This window comes from Salvelinus sp. IW2-2015, linkage group LG27, assembly GCF_002910315.2.
Source record: "Salvelinus sp. IW2-2015 linkage group LG27, ASM291031v2, whole genome shotgun sequence".
Classification (NCBI taxonomy): Eukaryota; Metazoa; Chordata; class Actinopteri; order Salmoniformes; family Salmonidae; genus Salvelinus; species Salvelinus sp. IW2-2015.
In genome coordinates this window covers 13,831,487-13,851,696 of record NC_036867.1, presented here as the reverse complement: position 1 = coordinate 13,851,696, position 20,210 = coordinate 13,831,487, and the positions used below count along the sequence as shown (strand labels likewise).

The 20,210-nt window shown below is 44.0% G+C and overlaps 1 protein-coding gene and 1 pseudogene across 2 annotated transcripts; both read left to right on the top strand.

Annotated features, from left to right (window-relative positions):
* Positions 1-336: 336 nt before the first annotated feature.
* Positions 337-12,702, top strand: LOC111953961 (leucine zipper transcription factor-like protein 1). Of its 2 annotated transcripts, none has more exons than XM_023973452.2 (10): positions 337-550; positions 5,475-5,599; positions 5,743-5,937; positions 8,492-8,549; positions 9,510-9,581; positions 9,688-9,753; positions 9,905-9,982; positions 10,420-10,596; positions 10,798-10,905; positions 11,045-12,702. In XM_023973452.2, the coding sequence occupies exons 1-9, from the start codon at positions 548-550 to the stop codon at positions 10,831-10,833; spliced, it is 810 nt and encodes a 269-aa protein (XP_023829220.1). In that variant the 5' UTR covers positions 337-547; the 3' UTR covers positions 10,834-10,905; positions 11,045-12,702. The 2 variants fall into 2 exon arrangements, with proteins under 2 accessions (XP_023829220.1, XP_023829218.1); XM_023973450.2 differs by having other exon boundaries at positions 338-550; positions 10,798-10,901.
* On the top strand, positions 10,840-18,509 carry LOC111953889 (thread biopolymer filament subunit gamma-like; annotated as a pseudogene).
* The last annotated feature ends 1,701 nt before the right edge of the window (positions 18,510-20,210 follow it).

The following is a 20,210-nucleotide window of genomic DNA, read 5'->3' as shown; positions in this document are numbered from 1 at the left end:
GGAAAGCATCCAACAGGAAAGTGTGATTATTGCCAGGAAACAGAGACAGTGGAGCATGGACTGATGCAGTGAGGGCAGTATGAGAGGGAAAAAGAGAGGCTGAGATCCAGTATGAGGGAGAAAGGGAAATTCGTTTAAATATTATACTGAGTAGAACATCATTAGATACAGACTCAAATATGTTGTTATCTTTTTTAAGAGAAACAGGGCTGGCAGGTAGGATTTAGATTCTCCGTCTCTGGCTCACACTCCAGTACAGTAGGTGGCGGTAATGCACCATAACGTTGGATACCAACAGCTGATAAACACCATAGAAGAGGAAGAAGAAGAAGAAGGTCCCCATGGTTACCAAAGCAATTACTCTATTCGGTATCCAATAATCTCCACTGAATAGCGGAGCTCGCTGATAACGTTATTAGATTATCTTCTCCGATATCACTATAAATGAATACATATAAATCGTACTGTACCTGTTAGTTAGTGCATTGTGGCTTAGCCAGTTAACCTACAATTTAGCAGTTAAGGAGTCGGGTGTTTGCTGGCAGCAATGGTAAGTAACATTAGCCAAATGTTAGCAGGAAGCTTGCTAGCTAGTTATAGTAGCCACTGTAAACTAACGTTACTAGTAACGTTTAACGTTAGTCACTTAGAGCAAGGAGCAGTTACTAGTGGGTGCGTTCGAGCTGATCACTTTTGTCAATGGTCACCGCCTTTCAACGTGTGTTTATTTGTTTTATTTCACCTTTATTTAACCAGGTAACGTTAGGCTAGTTGAGAACAAGTTCTCATTTGAAACTGCGACCTGGCCAAGATAAAGCATAGTAATTCGACACATACAACAACACAGAGTTACACATGGAATAAACAAAACATACAGTCAATAATACAGTAGAACAAAAGAGAACAAAAATGATATTCACAGTGAGTGCAAAAAAGGTTAAGGGAGTTAAGGCAATAAAATAGGCCATGGTGGCGAAGTAATTACAATATAGCAATTAAACACTGGAATGGTAGATGTGCAGAAGATGAATGTGCAAGTAGAGATACTGGGGTGCAAAGGAGCAAGACAAATAAATAAATACAGTATGGGGATGAGGTAGGCAGATAGATGGGCTGTTCACAGATGGGCTATGTACAGGTGCAGTGATCTGTGAGCTGCTCTGACAGCTGGTGCTTTAAAGCTAGTGAGGGAGATATGAGTCTCCAGCTTCAGAGATTTTTGCAGTTCGTTCCAGTCATTGGCAGCAAAGAACTGGAAGGGAAGGCGGCCAAAGGAGGAATTGGCTTTGGAGGTGGCCAGTGAGATATACCTGCTGGAGCGCGTCCTACGAGTGGGTGCTGCTATGGTGACCAGTGAGCTGAGATAAGGCAGGGCTTTACCTAGCAGAGACTTGTAGATAACCTGTAGCCAGTTTGTTTGGCGACGAGTATGAAGCGAGGGCCAACCAACGAGAGCGTACAGGTCGCAATGGTGGGTAGTGTATGGGGCTTTGGTGACAAAACGGATGGCACTGTGATAGACTGCATCCAGTTTATTGAGTAGAGTGTTGGATGCTATTTTATAGATGGCATCACCGAAGTTGAGGATCAGTAGGATGGTCAGTTTTACGAGGGTATGTTTGGCAGCATGAGTGAAGGATGCTTTGTTGCGATATAGGAAGCCGATTCTAGGTTTAATTTTGGATTGGAGATGCTTAATGTGAGTCTGGAAGGAGAGTTTACAGTCTAACCAGACACCTAGGTATTTGTAGTTGTCCACGTATTCAAAGTCAGAGCCGTCCAGAGTAGTGATGCTGGACGGGCAAGCAGGTGCGGGCAATGATCGGTTGAATAGCATGCATTTAGTTTTACTTGCGTTTAAGATCAGTTGGAGGCCATGGAAGGAGAGTTGTATGGCATTGAAGCTCGTCTGGAGGTTTTTAGTTGAGTTTGAGTTTATTTTATTTTTACAGGGACAGTGCACATTAATCAATATTTCAGTAAAAGTGACGGTTTTAGCCAGCCGGCTAATTTTCAACCGCAGTCCCTGGGCAGGTTATTAAAAACAATTACAATATAGACAATCATTGAGCATTGAGCACACACAGAGCAACATAGGACAAGCAAGACATAGCATACAGACAGAGCAACATAGAACAAAAAGCAACAAGACAAAATTCATAAAAGCAACAGTGTTTCCACAAATCAAATCAAATTTATTTATATAGCCCTTCTTACATCAGCTGATATCTCAAAGTGCTGTACAGAAACCCAGACTAAACAGCAAGCAATGCAGGTGTAGAAGCACGATGGCTAGGAAAAACTCCCTAGAAAGGCCAAAACCTAGGAAGAAACCTAGAGAGGAACCAGGCTATGAGGGGTGGCCAGTCCTCTTCTGGCTGTACCGGGTGGAGATTATAACAGAACATGGCCAAGATGTTCAAATGTTCATAAATGACCAGCATGGTCAAATAATAATAATCACAGTAGTTGTCGAGGGTGCAACAAGTCAGAACCTCAGGAGTAAATGTCAGTTGGCTTTTCATAGCCGATCATTGAGAGTATCTCTACCGCTCCTGCTGTCTCTAGAGAGTTGAAAACAGCAGGTCTGGGACAGGTAGCACGTCCGGTGAACAGGTCAGGGTTCCATAGCCGCAGGCAGAACAGTTGAAACTGGAGCAGCAGCACGGCCAGGTGGACTGGGGACAGCAAGGAGTCATCATGCCAGGTCGTCCTGAGGCATGGTCCTAGGGCTCAGGTCCTCCGAGAGAGAGAAAGAAAGAGAGAATTAGAGAGAGCATACTTAAATTCACACAGGACACCGGATAAGACAGGAGAAGTACTCCAGATATAACAGACTGACCCTAGCCCCCTGACACATAAACTACTGCAGCATAAATACTGGAGGCTGAGACAGGAGGGGTCAGGAGACACTGTGGCCCCATCCGATGATACCCCCGGACAGGGCCAAACAGGCAGGATATAACCCCACCCACTTTGCCAAAGCACAGCCCCCACACCACTAGACTGATTTCTTCAACCACCAACTTACCATCCTGAGACAAGGCCGAGTATAGCCCACAAAGATCTCCGCCACGGCACAACCCAAGGGGGGGAGGGCGCCAACCCAAACAGGAAGATCACATCAGCAACTCAACCCACTCAAGTGACGCACCCCTCCTAGGGACGGCATGGAAGAGCACCAGTAAGCCAGTGACTCAGCCCCTGTAATAGGGTTAGAGGCAGAGAATCCCAGTGGAGAGAGGGGAACCGGCCAGGCAGAGACGGCAAGGGCGGTTCGTTGCTCCAGACCCTTTCTGTTCACCTTCACACTCCTGGGCCAGACTACACTCAATCATATGACCTACTGAAGAGATGAGTCTTCAGTAAAGACTTAAAGGTTGAGACCGAGTCTGCGTCTCTCACATGGGTAGGCAGACCATTCCATAAAAATGGAGCTCTATAGGAGAAAGCCCTGCCTCCAGCTGTTTGCTTAGAAACTTTAGGGACAATTAGGAGGCCTCCACACCTCACAAGCTACAGACAACAGACAACATGGAAAGCGGCAATACACAGCTAGGGATTATGTTCACAAATCTGATTGACCTTTAGCCATGTCTTCATGCATTTTGTGAAAGTGTGATATGTGGTGCAGTTATGTGTGTCTGATGGCAGTGTATTCCAGACATGGGAAGCTCTCACAGATAAAGCGGCTTTACTAAAGGTGCTTTTCCTGAAGGGAACAGAAAACCAAAACATATAGCATACAGTCACCTCTAATGGCAGACCTTGTGGATCTGCTGCCATATGTTTTGGTTTTCTGTTTAACAAAAATACTGAGTGGAGGGGGAGCTAGGCCATTTAGGATCTTGAATACAAGACATGCGTTGGTGTATTGCACAAGATTTTCCCAACTCAGGAGCTCATGCTTTCTGAGGATGTAACAGTGATGATGGCTATTGGGCTTCCTATCAAGCACTTTGAGAGCCTGTTTGTAGACAGACTGAATAGGTTTTAATGTTGTACAGCAAGCTTGGGCCCAACTAGTCAAGCAGTATGTTAAGTGGGGGAGTATCATAGATTTGAAGTACAGTTTTGCTACCTCTGTAGTCAAACAATTTCGTATAGTTAACACAGTGTCCAAAGAGGGGCCAGAAGTATACAGAATGGTGTCGTCTGCGTAGAGGTGTATCAGAGAATCACCAGCAGCAAGAGCAACATCATCGATGTATACAGAGAAGAGAGTTGGCCCGAGGATTGAACCCTGTGGCACCCCCATAGAGACTGCCAGAGGTCCGGACAACAGGCCCTCCGATTTGACACACTGAACTCTATCAGAGAAGTAGTTGGTAATCCAGGCGAGGCAATCATTTGAGAAACCAAGGCTGTCGAGTCTGCCAATAAGAATGTGGTGATTGACAGAGTCGAAAGCCTTGGCCGGGTCGATGAATACGGCTGCGCAGTAATGTCTCTTATCGATGGCGGTTATGATGTTGTTTAGGACCTTGAGCGTGGCTGAGGTGCACCCATGACCAGCTCTGAAACCAGATTGCATAGCGGAGAAGGTACGGTGGGATTCGAAATGGTCGGTAATCTGTTTGTTAACTTGGCTTTCGAAGACCTTAGAAAGACAGGGTAGGATAGATATAGGTCTGTAGCAGTTTGGGTCTAGAGTGTCACCCCCTTTGAAGAGGGGGATGACCGCGGCAGCTTTCCAATCTTTGGGAATCTCAGACGATACGAAAGAGAGGTTGAACAGGCTAGTAATAGGGGTAAAACAACTTTTATAAACAATGGCAACACTAGTATGTTGCACTGAGCCTTGTCATTGGAAAACCACACTAGGGTCCGACTTTCGGCTGTCGTATATAACGCTACACGAACCCCAACTTCACTCATCGACTCTCGTCTACAGTCGGTTGATTTCGCCTTACCACTCTAACGAGCCCAGTATCTTTGGCTAAGCTATGATATGGACAGTTTGCTGATGTTGATTTAGCAAGGGATGTAGATTTGCCTTGCGTCTAGTACTACACTAACCACTGCAATCGATGCGGTCTACTGCACGGATAGTTAGCTAATGTTAGCTAGTTTAGTAGCTAGCGAAGTGCTGAATACGAATTCAAATCCTTAACGTTAACTAGCTAGCCAACAACTAGGCTTGCTAGCTGCCTAGCTAGAAGTTACATGGTATGATGTTTCCATGACAACACAGCGCTCTTTACTGGTTAGCTAGCCATCCATATCATAGCTTAGTGACTGCAGCCAGGTAACCTTGCAGTACTGTACATTTATTGAATAGCAGGACCCCTCCATTGCCTTATTCGATGTCATGCTTGAGACAATAACTAGGCAGTTAACGTTAACTAAGGAACTAGTCTATAGTTGATCAATCAAGAGGGCCACTGCCACTGATTAGACAGTCTTCTAGCTAACATTACTTACCTGCATATTCACTGACATCCATCCCTGTTCCTCCTTGTCCCTCCTTGAAGGCTGAGTTTGGTTTCAATGAACACCATCAGAATGAGGCGATCAACTACATGCGCTTTGCACGCTCCAAGAGGGCCATCAGACTCAAGACCATTGACTCCTGCTTTGAGGACCTCAAAGACAGCAGGTGTTGTGTCAAAACATTTAGGGTATTGTTTATCACAGCTAGCCAACAATGTTGGTCGGAGGAATGCAAGTCCCGTCCTTTTAGGACTGCTTTTTATGGTATTTGTGTATATGTTATTGGGAAAACAAGTTATTACATTCTAGGCTAGTGGACGAGACCTTCACGGTGGACGAGGTGCGGGACATGCTGGACGGGCTGCAGCTAGTGGTGCGAGGAGAGGTGGAGACGGAGCTCATCAACACGGCCCACACCAACGTGCTGCTGCTCCGGCAGCTCTTCTCTCAGGCCGAGAAGTTCTACCTCCGTCTGCAGACTGACATCTCGGAGCTGGAGAACAGGTGGGCTGTGGAGTGGCTGGGAAGGGGGCTGTGAGGATAGGTGGGATGGCTTGGAGGTGGACTGTGGGGATGAGGGGTGGCTGCGAGGGCAGGCTGAGGCCTACTTTGACATTTCAAACCGATGGAAGTACATGATAGCAGTAGGTAGGTAGTACTGAGAATTAGGCAGTGTGTGAAGGTTTATGGGAGTTCAAGGGTTAACAAGAGGGTGAAACTCAGGTGGGAAGCAACCTTTTAACCCCAACATGCCTCTGTGTGTAGCCTGTCAGTAGAGTCACCTATTATGTACACAAGAGTTTGAGCAGTGAGCACCCCCATACTCAAAGCAGAAGCCGCTTCCTTCAGTGTTTTTCATGTACGTAAGGCACTGAGGTCATTGCTGAACCACTCATTCTTATTTGAATGGTACCCTGCTTTTCCATTTCTGTGGTTTCCTACTGTCACTGATATGTAGCCAGATGCAACCACAGCTTGTGTGACCTGTGTGGGTGGAGTAGTTCACATGATACGATACCTAGGTATGGTTTGTTTGGGTTGTTGTCGCCTGCCTTGCCTGGTGTATATTGTCAGGAAGTTTGCTTTTCTCCACATGCAGTGTAGTGAATGTTTTGAAAGTTAACATGTACATTTCTTTATTTTGGCAGCTAATTTTGTCCAAATGAATGCCATTTAAGAAAATGTAAATGGACTAGGCTAAGTGGAGACAAAGCAAAATGTGTAGAAAAAACTGCCAATGAAAGGTCTCCGTTGCATCCAGGGTTTCTAAGCATGGCTGCCAAGAATGTCTTACAGGAGTGCTTAATAACAAGCCTGGACACAGAAAGATGTGGGAATGTTCTCTACCGTTAAAAACAGCTATATCTCATAGGGAGGGGTTGTCACATTTTTACTTTGCCCCTTGAGGGCATACTGACACGGTGCCAAAAAACGTATTAGCGCATTCCCTTTCATCACGCTGAATATACCACAGGATCATTCATCATGGTGCCTCAGACCAGAGGTGCTAAAGATACAACAGGGAACAATGCAGCGTGGCCAAAGTCAGCCGGGTCAGCAGTGAAACGTTGGCAACTAGCTGGTCGCTCAATTCATCTCAATTGTTCCCTTCCGAAATCTAAACTCTGATTTTAGGGCTTTTGGAGCAATTACGTAATGGATTATCAGGTAACGGTTTCCCGCACTCCACTCCCTCTTTTCCCCACCAGTAAGATCACATGGGAGGATGAGGCTGAGGACTTTTTCCTCACACTCACTCCCCCAGTCTCTGGATAGATCTGAACTTGTTACTGGGGCACAGGAACATGACACTGACATTTATAGCATGGCTCTGTGATGTGGAGTACAATTCCAGGCCCATGGACTGTGTTAATGTGTCTTTTAGAGATGGAGGGGAAAGCCATTCCTTTTACAGTCCCAACTTTTTGATATAAAAAGTTGGCAGTCCATCAGCACGGTAGAATGCTGTGGTTACATGGAAAATTGATAGAGAGAGAGAATTTTTGTACTTTACAGACAAGACTTTGCTTTTCCTATAATGTGGCTGCGAATATCAAATTGTATTAGTCACATGCGCCGAATACAACAGCTGTAGACCTTACAGTGAAATGCTTACTTAACAGCCCCTAACCAACAATGCAGTTTAAAAAAAATACGGATAAGAATAAGAAATAAATGTAACAAGTAATTAAAGAGCAGCAGTAAAATAGCAATAGCGAGACTATATACAGGGGGGTACCGGTACAGAGTCAATTGTGTGGTGGGGGGCGGAGGGGGGAGGGGGGGGGGGGGGGGGGGTGGGGGCATGAGTGTGAGGGAGCTTCAACTCCATTTGACCTTTATTATTGACACCAGTCAAACAAAAGCAAAAGGTAAAAAATAACAAGCCCTGTGCTTTTGTGGAGTGTTTTTGTAGTACGCCTACATTCATGTGATAAGATAAACAAGCCCTTGAAAGTGTTCCGTAGGCCTCAATCCTGTGTGGCTGTTAGTAGGGCGTCAGAAGCAGGGAATACGCCCCTAGTAGCCACACATCTACGTGCGTTCTGCAGCTTTTTCAAACCACATATGCAGTAAGCGTGTAGAGGTGCTTTCTTCACCACAAACATTTAGTGTTAAACTGTCTTCAGGAGGACAACAAGTGTGTTTTATTGTTCTTAAAGATATGGAACTGTCAGTTGGCTGCTCCCCTATACTTGACGTCAAATGTTTTGCAATATGTTATACATCTCTTTCATAAAGAAACATGTAGCTGTAATAGGCCAACGAGTCAGTACACTGACACTCACTGTATGGTATCAAACAGTCTGTCGTTACTCTGCTTTGTTTGTATCCCACATGGGGTCCTGTGTGGCTCAGTTGGTAGAGCATGGCTTTTGCAATGCCGGGGTTGTGGGTTCAATTCCCATTGGGGACCAGTATAGAAAATGTATGTACTCACTACTGTAAGTCACTCTGGATAAGACCATCTGCTTAATGACAAAAAAAGGAAGCTATAAATGTGCTAATTGTCTAATTTACATGTTATCTCCCCTTTTTTTGTTTTCATTCTCCACAGAGAGTTGTTAGAGCAAGTGGCTGAGTTTGAGAGGACTGAATTTAAAAACCAAAATAAGGTGACTGTTAACTAAAGCCCAACCACCTAGACTTTTATGCAACCATTTGCCCTTTATATAAAATAAATTATACATTTATGACATGTTTATTCATACTTGTTAAGCTGAATTATTGCACTTACGATTCAAATGCTTTGTATTTAATGTATCACAATTGGAAACGGCAGACCACACGACGTGACCATAGAAAATCAACTATTTTTAGTCACCAGCCCTGTGATAGGATCATCTTTTCTAGCACTTCACACTCTCCCCATGCAACACATTTCTAGCACTTCATACCCATGCAACACATTTCTATGAAATCCAGACTTCAGGCTTGTCGAGGTGTGGGTTTTCACTTGAGTCTGAACAACAATTCACCAACAACAACTCATACGTTTCACTTAGTTTATAAGTTCATGTTTGAAGTCAAAGTCATTGACAGCTTAAATCACCCATCGAACAATACGCTTGAATGTATGACATGTTTATTTATACTGGCTCAGCTGAGTTATCGCACTTACATGAAATACGCAGCACTGGAATCGTATCACAATTGGAAACGGCAGACCACACGACGTGACCATAGAAGAACAACGTGGTCATCAGCCCTCTGATAGGATCGTCTCATCTAGCACTTCACACCCTCCCCATGCGAAACCTTTCTATGAAGTTCTCCCTTCAGGCTTGTCGAGGTGTGGTTTTCACTTGAGGCCCGAACAACAATTCACCAACAACAACTTGTGTGTTTCACTTTGTTTTTAAGTCCATGTTATCAAGGTCGTTAACGGCTGGAATCATGAATTGATGCCATTCATTGATGAGAGAGGAGGTGTTCTACTTCACTTCATTTTATAGTTCTACTGATATTGAGTACTGCATTGTTGGGAAAGAGCTTGCAAGAAAGGCATTTCACTGTACTTATGCTCGTGGAAATGTCATTTGAAACTTGATAACTTGCCTTGCTTTCTTACCCAGACTAACCAGGAAATTAGCAGGCCCAAGTTATCACCCCTGAATGAAGGTGGGGTATCTGAACTTCTCAACAAGGTAAAGAACTCAACTCTCCTGTGGTAATATAGAGTTAGCAGAATTAACACCAGGTCATTGTATGAGACTCATGCGTAACTGTTACATTACATTGGTTTTTCATCAGGAGATATCCAGGCTACAAGAGGAAAAGGATAAGCTCAAGGGCAGGCTCCGAACTTTGGAAACCCAGGTATTTAAATCCATGATGTGTGTTTCTGATTTAGGATATTCTTATTTTGTGCTCATGTTTCCATCTAACCTACACCTGACCTTGCTAATTGAATGATCAATGTTGGAATCACTTTTATGAAGTAGCTTGCAGTATACTGATTGTGTTTCAGGCCATGGGTGCGTTGGATGAGAAGACAAAGGCGGAGAGGGCTCTCAAAGACCTGCAGAAGGTCCAGGGGGAACAGAAGGTACTTTAGCACTATAAGGGTTAACAATATAAATATAACAAAATGGGCCAAAGGAACATAAGATGACTGTTGCAGTTGACTTTTCACTCAGTAATATTTCCGGTTTCCTTCCTGTTTTGATTTGAGCATTGTAGTATTTTTTCCTTTTAAATAAGTTGACCCCATGCTGGCCTTGTTTATGATGTGTTGAACCTTTAGTCGTTCTTTTTTCTGAACAATACTATTATTTTGTTTGCTTTCATGGAAATCAACTGGTATGTATCAATCTGACACTATGCTTTGTGTGTTGAATACATGTCCATCTAAGTGTGCATCCCAAATGGTTCCCTATTCACATAGGGCTCTGGTCAAAAGTAGTGCACTGTATAGGGAAAAGGGTCCATTTGGGACTTAGCCTAAAAGTCCACCCACTGAAGTGCTTTGTTTCTATCCCCAAGATGGCCACCCGTTCTCAGGAGATCACTAGTCTTGAGGACACGATGGCAGCGCTGCAGGAGGACTACCAGAAGTCCCTGAGTGTCAACGCTGCCTCTCAGAGAGACCTGCAGGACAACCTGGTCTCTGCCAAACACGACCTGCTCAGGGTACAAGAACAGCTGGCCCTAGCAGAGAAGGTACGTCCCTCTACCCCATACTGGTACCTGGTGCCTTTCACAGAAATCATGCATTGCTGTCAAACAATGCAAGGTTGGGTGAACTTGGGTGAAGTGTCTGAAGTAAGCATTTGGCTCAAGAGCTATGGACCCAATTATATCAGCTATATTTGCCAATAAGAGGTTATCATGCAACCCTGTTGTGTGGTTGTGTGTGCGTAGGAGCTGGATAGGAAGTTCCAGCAGACGTCTGCCTAACGCAACATGAAGGAGATTCTCACCAAGAAGAACGAGCAGATCAAGGACATCAGGAAACGCCTTTCAAAGTGAGTAAGTTGATTATCATAAGAAATGATCATGAATGATAGACAGACAGATTGATTAATTCATCTTCTGCTGAATGATGATTATGTTTGCAGTTCCTGTCTAACAACCTTTTCCGCTAACATTTCCAATATTTAATTTCCAGATACGAGTCAGATGAATGAACCCTTTGCCTCACACGACAAGACACAAAATGGAGGTTAAAGCGCATGACAAGAAGGTGGAAATGGCCCAAATCCAGGGTCTGTCACGGTGGAGAATGTTTTGGCCCATTCATCATTTATTCTACCCCACTGCAGGAGTAGGCGGTTGGAATTAAAAGTGCACTTGAGAATATCACAGTTCACCAGTAGTTCAGAACCTTCTAGAAGAATCGTATCATCTCGCTGATCCAGCAGCTTTTGTAGTCGTTAGGTTTAGGAGAGGATTGTGGGAGATTAAGGGTTGGGTGCTAATCGACAGAGCCTCCTATGGTCAGTCTCACTGGAGAAGAACCTTGAATGTCTCTGTCCCTTTGCTTCTATATTCTGTCCCATATCTATGAGTTGGAGTCCTATCTAGTAGCTGAAGTTTGGTATGTAGTAGTAGGTTTTCCTCACTGCACTATGCAAGTACTTTCAAGTCCTTGACTCACTGTCTAAAAAGGAGGCCTTCTGAATAAGGGAGATATGCCTGAAGCTTTGCAGCCATCTAAATCTGTCTGATGGTGATGTGTAATTTTTTCCATGACACCAACACATGAATTATTGTCTCTTCTCAAGACAGTACATTCTTTTTCATCTATTTCTTTGTACATGTAGCTAAGGCATGACGCAACATCTATCTATATGTATTCAGATGGTGTAATTCAGAGCTCCATGAATAGAGTCATGGCTAATGGTACATATTAGGAATCGCAGCATAGCATAACATGAAAACATATCTCGAGGGAAGTTAATGAGGGAAATGTTTACATAGTATGATTTGACATGTTTTCTTAATTTTCTTACCATCTATCCTGTTTTAGCATATAAAATATTTATTGGAAAGATCAGAGGTTGGACCTTAGCGAATGCAAATAAATATTTATGGAATATAAGTTCTACACTGACTGTACAAAACATTAGGAACACCTTCCTAATATTATGCTGTAACCCCCTTTTGCCCTCAGAACAGACTCAATTCGTCAGGGCATGGACTCTACAAGGTGTCGAAAGCATTCGCATTGGCCCATGTTGAGTCCAATGCGTCCCACAGTTGTGTCAAGTTGGCTAGATGTCCTTTGGGTGGTGGACCATTCTTGATACAAACGGGAGACTGTTGAGCATGAAAAACCCTGCAGCGTTGCAGTTCTTGACAAACTCAAACCGGTGCGCCTGGCACCTACTACCATACCCTATTCAAAGTAACTTACATTTTCTTGTCTTGCCCATTCACCCTCTGAGTGGCACACACACACAATCCATGTCTCAATTGTCTCAAAGCTAAAAAAAAATAATCATTTTTTAACCTGTCTCCTCCCCTTCATCTACTGTACAATAATGGATCATAGCTTTCACCTGGATTCACCTGGTCATGCTATGCCATGTAAAGAGCAGGTGTTCCTAACGTTTTGCATATCATGACAGGGTTATGACCATATTTTGACAGGTTATGTCAGCTGTCATGATATATTATGACATGGTTATGACCGTGTTATAACTTATGACGCTTGGTGTCAATGTTACTGTATATTGTTCAAAATAATATGTCTTAAAATTAACATAATCTAAAAGGATACTTTTGAGATATCAATATTTTTAATGTTGAATAAATGAATGTGAATTTTTTTTCTTCAGAATGTAGACCTACTCCATATGTTAGAGCCCATTATAAGGAGTATAATGACATCAAGATGTTGTCTGTATCCTGTACGGTTCACAAGTCATAGGGTTTTACAGGAGGCATGTATAGGTCTAAAAAGGGCCTAATGTGGCCACTTTTAACACGATACTCTCAAAAATGGTTTGTGATGCAAATGTAAAAAGCATGTCAAACATCCTTCCTCTCAATGAAGTTTCTATGTGAGAATTGCCAGAACGATCTGGGATACCAAAGATATTTTCGGGGTAAGCTGGTGTGGAATAGCCCTATAGCACGTATTGTGTCAGGTACAACCATCAAAGTAATTGGAATGTTAGAGCAACGCATGCAATGCAACAGCCGAACCCATCTTCATTCAGTAGCCCTTAAGGTGACTGTAAAGACTTATATAAAACCTTGATATTCCACAATTTAGATTTCGCCTGAGGATATATACACCACTGGGCTAGGCTGGGTGGGGCTGGCCTCCCGAGCTTTATATATAAATCCTGGATATTCATCCATAGCTCACTTATGAAGCTCCAGCTTTACCATCCACCGAGCCTATCATTATCTGAAGACCATGCCAATGGCTCTCTCTATGGGGTCCTCCACGCTGTCCGGGGAAGGAGGTTATCGTGGGGGCTAGCGGGCTTCTCTGGAGGCCTGGGTGGGGGAGGTGGTGGGGGGGGAGGGATGGCCCTGGCTCTCCGCTCTGGAGCTGGCTATGGAATGGGGCTTGGGGCAGGAGCACGGCTGGGGTTAAGTGGAGGCATGGGGATGGGGGATGCAGGACTAGGTCTTGAGGGTGGAGGAGGATACGGGGATGGGAATGGGGGGTGAAGCAGGCCTAGGTGTTGGGGAAGGAGGAGGCTACGGGGCTGGGATGGGCCTGGGTATGGGTGGTGGTGGTGGCAGTGCTGCCTTCTCTATGGGACGCACCATGGCAGTAGGAGGGCTGGGAGCGGGTGCATTTCTGGATGCTGCGGGAACATATCCTGCTGCGGGGCCCTTGCTGGCCCCGGTCCTCTCGCGGGCTGCAGAGAAACACACCCTCTCTGGGCTCAACGAGCGCTTCTCAGGCTACATGGCCAAAGTGACGCAGCTGCAGCAGGAGAATGTAGTCCTAGAGGCTCAGGCTGGCAGATATGACCAACGTGTCCACCGGAGCCACCACCACCACGGCTGAGTACGAGACCCAGCTGATAGAGAACCGCGGTAAACTGGAGAGCCCCACCCTGGACATGGTCAAACTTGAGATGGAGCTGGACTGCATCTGGGGAACCGCCCATGAGATGAAGGCCAAGTAAGTCTCACTGCATGCCTTCTCATTGGGAGAAGTGCATGAATGCTCCCAAATGGCACCCTATTCCCTTTATAGTACACTACTGTTGATCAGGGCCCATAGTGACGCATCCAATGTGATTTATTTTTACATGCTAGCTTTTCATTGTCTGCTAAACAAATTGTGAAGAGGCGATTATGATTTCCTGTCATACCTGTCACTTTTTGTCATGCAGGTATGATTTTGAACAAGGCGTGAGGTATCAGCTGGAATCAGATATTGCCACCATGAGGAGGGTACTGCAGAATATATGCTTATAAATGTCAGATTTCATTCAATATAATTTCCTGTTCAGTTAGACAACAAATCGCTATGACTATAGCTCTCCATCCTGTAGGACATTGACATGGCCCAGAATCTCCGCATTGGAACTAGATGCCAAACACTCTAGCCTTAAAGATGAGCTGGACTTTATCACCAAGACTCAGAATGAGGTAATAGCCTAGAATACATCACAGAGCACAACACTGTATGAGTGCGTGCGATGCTTGTGTGTAGATGTGTGCATCTCTACATTCATTGTGAGATGGTGAGCAAGGCAAACTTCAGAGAGAACACTGAAGTTCTCTCTGTGAAAAGTAAAGTCATTATATTCTATTCTATTAAACTACATACAACTGTATGAGACTGCACCAGATTGTAGGAGTGTTGTCATGTGAACTGTAATGAGTGGTATTGGCTGACAGATGGATGGTTTTACGGGAGCTGTTCGGTATTCAGTTCGAACTGGGCACCTCGTCCACTGACACATCAGTATCTATGATTGCGGTGGACCCGGTCAAGTCCTTTGACATCGCTTCTGCCCTCAACAAGATAAGAGCGGAGTATGAGAAATCAGTACAGCAGCACAGAGAGAAGGCAGATGCCTACTACAAAATCAAGGTACAGCTTACTCAAACTACAAAATGCAAATTGACAGCATTAGGCCTACTAAATGTAAATATGACATTTTATTCTTGTAATACCATTTAGATTTCTAAACAATATGAATTATATTTGCTACTTATTTTAAAGCCACTCTAATTGTTTGCTGTGAATGTACAATACACTCTCTGCCCAATAGGGGTCAGTAGATATGGCTGGATGTCTCATGGTGAATGAGATAGGCCTACTTAGAAAATATTTGGACGTGAGGATGCTATGTTTTTGGGGAGCGACACAAAGTATAAATCCCTTGAAATCTATGTAATGAAATAACTAGCGCATGGTTTACAAAGTCTGAAAAGCAGATCACTCCGAATAACTAGTTACTGAACAACTAGTTACTGAACAACTAGTTATACTGTTGTCTTTTCACTCAGAAAAGGCCTATAAGCTACTCAAAGGCCATTACATTTTGGCCTGCAGGAACAAGGGGGAGGTACAATTTGGCTTGATCTGTTGATCTTCTTAGAGCTGAAACTGTCACAGACACCACAAGCTTGTGTCCCCAATATAACACTAGAACCTATAGGGAATAGGGTGCCCTTTGGTACGGAAAATGGTGTGATGGTGTGGTAACCAGCCAACCGTTACTCTCCTGTTTTGAGTGAAACTCACCAAGCTGCAGAGCAGTTTGCCGTGGGTTAACCCCCAGTTAGTGGTGTCTTTGGTGCAGACAAAAGATTCAGGGAACCCAACTTCCTAAAGCAGGGGAAGAAACAAACAACTGCCAGCCTTTTTGCTGTTGGATTGATGTTTTATTAAAAGAACTGACATGCAGACAGATATAGATGTACGTACATGCATACTTACACACAAGACACTCACTCCGCCTCTCTCATGCAAACATCTACATGCGTCTTTCACTCTGAAAGTGACTCACATCAAGAATCCTGCAGCTCATGTAAAGAATACACTGAATGATGTTATCAAAGTGTGTATGAGACAGTAGCTAATGGCCCCGTGCTGCCCTGTCTCTGCCTGCAGTTGGATGAGGTGCAGCCTGCCAATGCCACCAGTTCTGAGGCACTCACCACCTCCAAGGCAGAGATCTCTGCCTCCAGGAAAGAACTGCAGGCCCTCAGTCTGGAGCTGCAGAGTCTGGTCAACATGGTGAGTCGGGTCTAACCGTCGGGTCTAACCGACTGATTACACCATTTCAATCTATTGTACCAATACCATCTCGTATGTGAATAGAACTCTTCACTGGCCTTAGAGAGATATCTATAGACATAGTGAAATGAAACCATGTATGTACAGTACCAGTCAAAAGTTTGGACACATCTACTCATTAAAGGGTTTTCTTTATTTTTTACTATTTTCTACATCGTAGAATAATAGTGAAGACATCAAAATTATGAAATAACACATATGGAATCCTGTAGTAACCAAAAGAGTGTTAAACAAATCAAAATATTTGCTTAGATTTTAGATTCTTCAAAGTAGCCACCCTTTGCCTTGATGACAGCTTTGCACACTCTTGGAATTCTCTCAACCAGCTTCACCTGAAAGGCTTTTCCAACGGTCATGAATCCAACTCATCCCAAACCATCTCAATTGGGTTGAGGTCGGGTGACTGTGAAGGCCAGGTCATCTGATGCTGCACTCCATCACGCTCCTTCTTGGTCAAATAGCACTTACACAGCCTGGAGGTGTGTTGAGTCATTGTCCTGTTGAAAAACAAATGATAGTCCCACTAAGCGCAAACCAGATGGTATGGCATATCGCTGCAGAATGCTGTGGTAGACATGCTGGTTAAGTGTGCCTTGAATTCTAAATAAATCACTGACAATGTCACCAGCAAAGCACCCACACACCATCACACCTCCTCCTCCATGCTTCACGGTGGGAACCACACATGCGGAGATTATCCGTTCACATACTCTACGTTTCACAACGACATGGCGGTTGGAACCAAAAATCTCAAATTTGGACTCATCAGACCAAAGGACAGATTTCCACCGGTCTAATGTCCATTGCTGATGTTCCTTGGCCCAAGCAAGTCTCTTCTTCTTATTGGTGTCCTTTAGTAGTGGTTTCTTTGCAGCATTTTGACCATGAATGCCTGATTCACGCAGTCTCTGAACAGTTGATGTTGAGATGTGTCTTACTTGAACTCTGTGAAGCATTTATTTGGGCTGCAATTTCTGAGGCCGGTAACTCTAATGAACTTATCCTCTGCAGCAGAGGTAACTCTGGGTCTTCCATTCCTGTGGCGGTCCTCATGAGACCAGTTTCATCATAGCGCTTGATGGTTTTTGCAACTGCACTTGAAGAAACTTTCAAAGTTCTTGAAATTTTCCAGATTGACTGACTTTCATGTCTTAAAGTAATGATGAACTGTCATTTATCTTTGCTTATTTGAGCGGTTCTTGCCATAATATGGACTTGGTCTTTTACCAAATAGGGCTATCTTCTGTTTACCACCCCTACCTTGTCACATTAAGAAGGAAAGAAATTCCACAAGGAATTACTTATTAATTTAAATGCATTCCAGGTGACTCCTCATGAAGCTGGTTGAGAGAATGCCATGAGTGTGTAAAGCTGGCATCAAGGCAAAGGGTGGCTACTTTGTATAACCTTGAAATATAAAATATATTTTGATTTGTTTAACACTTTTTTGGTTACTTCATAGTTTTGATGTCTACATTATTATTCTACAATGTAGAAAATACACCTGTAATGAGTAGGTGTGTCTTTTGACTGGTTCTGTAAGTCAGTGACACTGTGACAGTGCTGTGATGCAGCTGATGAGTATCAGAGTTTGATATAAATCACTGCTAACAGTCACACAGGAAGTGGTTGCTATGGTGTCTCGCATTGCCAAACTCCCCTAGTGCTGAGCTTAGTCCCAAACAGCAATACTGCTTCCCAGAAGACATCACAGTGGTGTATCCATTCACCACAGTTTTGTGCCTTCCAGTAGAAAGACAGGGGAATAAATGGGGTTTGCCAAGGCACCAACAGGATTGTTTTCTTTTTACCTCAAAATCAGTCTGCTGTTTTGTTTTTCAGTCCTGCTTATGGGAAATGGGTTGCATTGACTGGCACTTTAATTTTGAAAGATACACTTTTGATAACAGGGTGACTGACTGACGGTGGTTATGTTGTCCCAGTTAAACAATGCCACATATGTTCTAACATGAGCTAGCTAGTTAGTTAACAGATCCTCCTCCCTTCTCTCTGAAGAACATGTCCCTGGAGCTTAACTTTGCCAAGGCTCATGCCCAGTCCAGTGGGGGCGTGGCGGAGTACCAGACCCAGATCAGAGGCCTGGAGGGGGTCATCGAGGTGGCTAAGGTGGACCTGCACAAGCAAATCCTCAGCTACCAGGAGCTCCTGGACGTCAAGCTGGCCCTGGACGCTGAGATCACCACCTACCGGACACTTCTGAACTGGGATGATATTAGGTTAGAGTGCTGATCTATGATCAGTTTTGCCTTATGAATGCGGGCTCGGAGCTCTCATTCAATTCAATTGAATGAATGCTTTATTTCCAATCGACACTGGTTAATGAGGATATGGATAGGACCTCACATTATCCACATCATCCACCAGTGTCAGTGAGGCAATAACCAGTTGGCTGTCCTTATAGCTTCCCCGTCCAGTCCTATGGCTCCTCCCCTCTCTACATGTCCATCTCACCCGGCCCCTCCCACATCAGGAGCCCCTCTTCCTCCACATCTGGAGTTCTGGCAGAGCTCACTACAGTGATGAAGAAAGAGTTTAGTTAAAGATCAAATAGTCAGTTCTGAGCAAATTGGTAAATGTCTTGCATCATTCAATATCATTGAAAAATGAAATAGTTTCCGTGTTTTGGACCTCTCTTTCAGGGTATTTGCAGAGAGTATGTCTTTCACAAAGACTTCCTACACTTACACTGGTGAGAAAACAGTATGAAGACCACCAGGCATCTATAGTCTCTTTTAGGGAAGAACTGGGACCAAGGACTTCCCCCCTTTGAGAGCCCTACAAATCGGCCCATTTCCCCCCTGAAGGCCCACATTACTGGTCAAATAATGATAATTCTGTACAATAAATAAAAAATGTAGAAAGGCTCACTGGCTTAAAGATGGACCAGCCCATCTGGCATTTGCCCAAACTGCCATAATGCAGTCTGAGGATATGAGTAACTTAATGACTAGGTAAATCATAGATGTCACATATCCACACCATTGAAACCAGACAATAACTATTTAACCTTTCTTCTCTATGCACCACTGTGTTGTGTCATTCGTCTTAAGAAGAGTGCCACTCTTTCTTGATCAATTATATCTTAGATTAAAAAAGCTGACGTCATTAAAGACTATTAGTACTGATTAATGTTCTCTAATTCTTGTTACAGCGACAGATGAGGTCATTGAGAGTGAGACCAAAGAAGAAGTGGTCACGGGCAAGTTTCTATAACCTTATCAGTTGACCAGACAGAGCCAATGTGTTAGCAGACCAATGATACTGGACCATGTGGCTTAGGAGGGTCATTGCAAGTGCCGTGAATCACTGTCAAGCTGAATCAGTCTCAAGCACTCAGATTATCTGTTGGAGTTGCCCTTATCCGCAGGGGACTTCACAGAGCACTCATGCTCTCAGTATCACCATCAACCACATAATGTTATGTACATAGCATAGGCCTATTACTTAATAAATCAGTCCTTCTAAGTCTTAGACAGAATTTCAGAGGAGATGTTGTTGGAACTAACACTGCCTTCTCTCCACAGGGGCCTACTCTGAGACCACTACTAATGCATTTGATGCAGAGTCTGAGTCCTCGGTCAGACCTCAGTATCACAGCATGGTGACCCTATATGACCTTACATGACCCTTTGCCCAATAAACTTTGCTTCATCATATAGGATTTCATTGTGGTTATTATTGTATTGTAGTGAATCGTAAGATGTATGTAAGAATGTCCATAGTGCAGACAGCGTTTAGATATGGATTTTCCTTCTGTGTATTCTGTGGGATTTGAGTAATTTATGCAAGAAGCGCAAGATCATTTGGGGACTGGGTTTGCCATATTTCAGTATCAGTGTGTGTTTTCGAGCATTTTGTGTGTGTGACAGAGAGGTCTGGCTTTGTCCTGCACAGGTGTTAAGCACCTACCATGCACATCAGAGCTACAGCAATGCTGCTTTGCCATGTGTCAATTGGTACTGATGTGACCACCAACACCTCTCCGTCTGTCACTTTCTTCAAGAGTATGTTCTCATAGGCACCCTAATGT

Coding starts and splice junctions, on each gene's coding strand:
- LOC111953961 (XM_023973452.2), top strand. Junction 5,600..5,742: donor GAGGACCTCAAAGACAGCAG/GTGTTGTGTCAA, acceptor ATTACATTCTAG/GCTAGTGGACGAGACCTTCA. Junction 5,938..8,491: donor ATCTCGGAGCTGGAGAACAG/GTGGGCTGTGGA, acceptor CATTCTCCACAG/AGAGTTGTTAGAGCAAGTGG.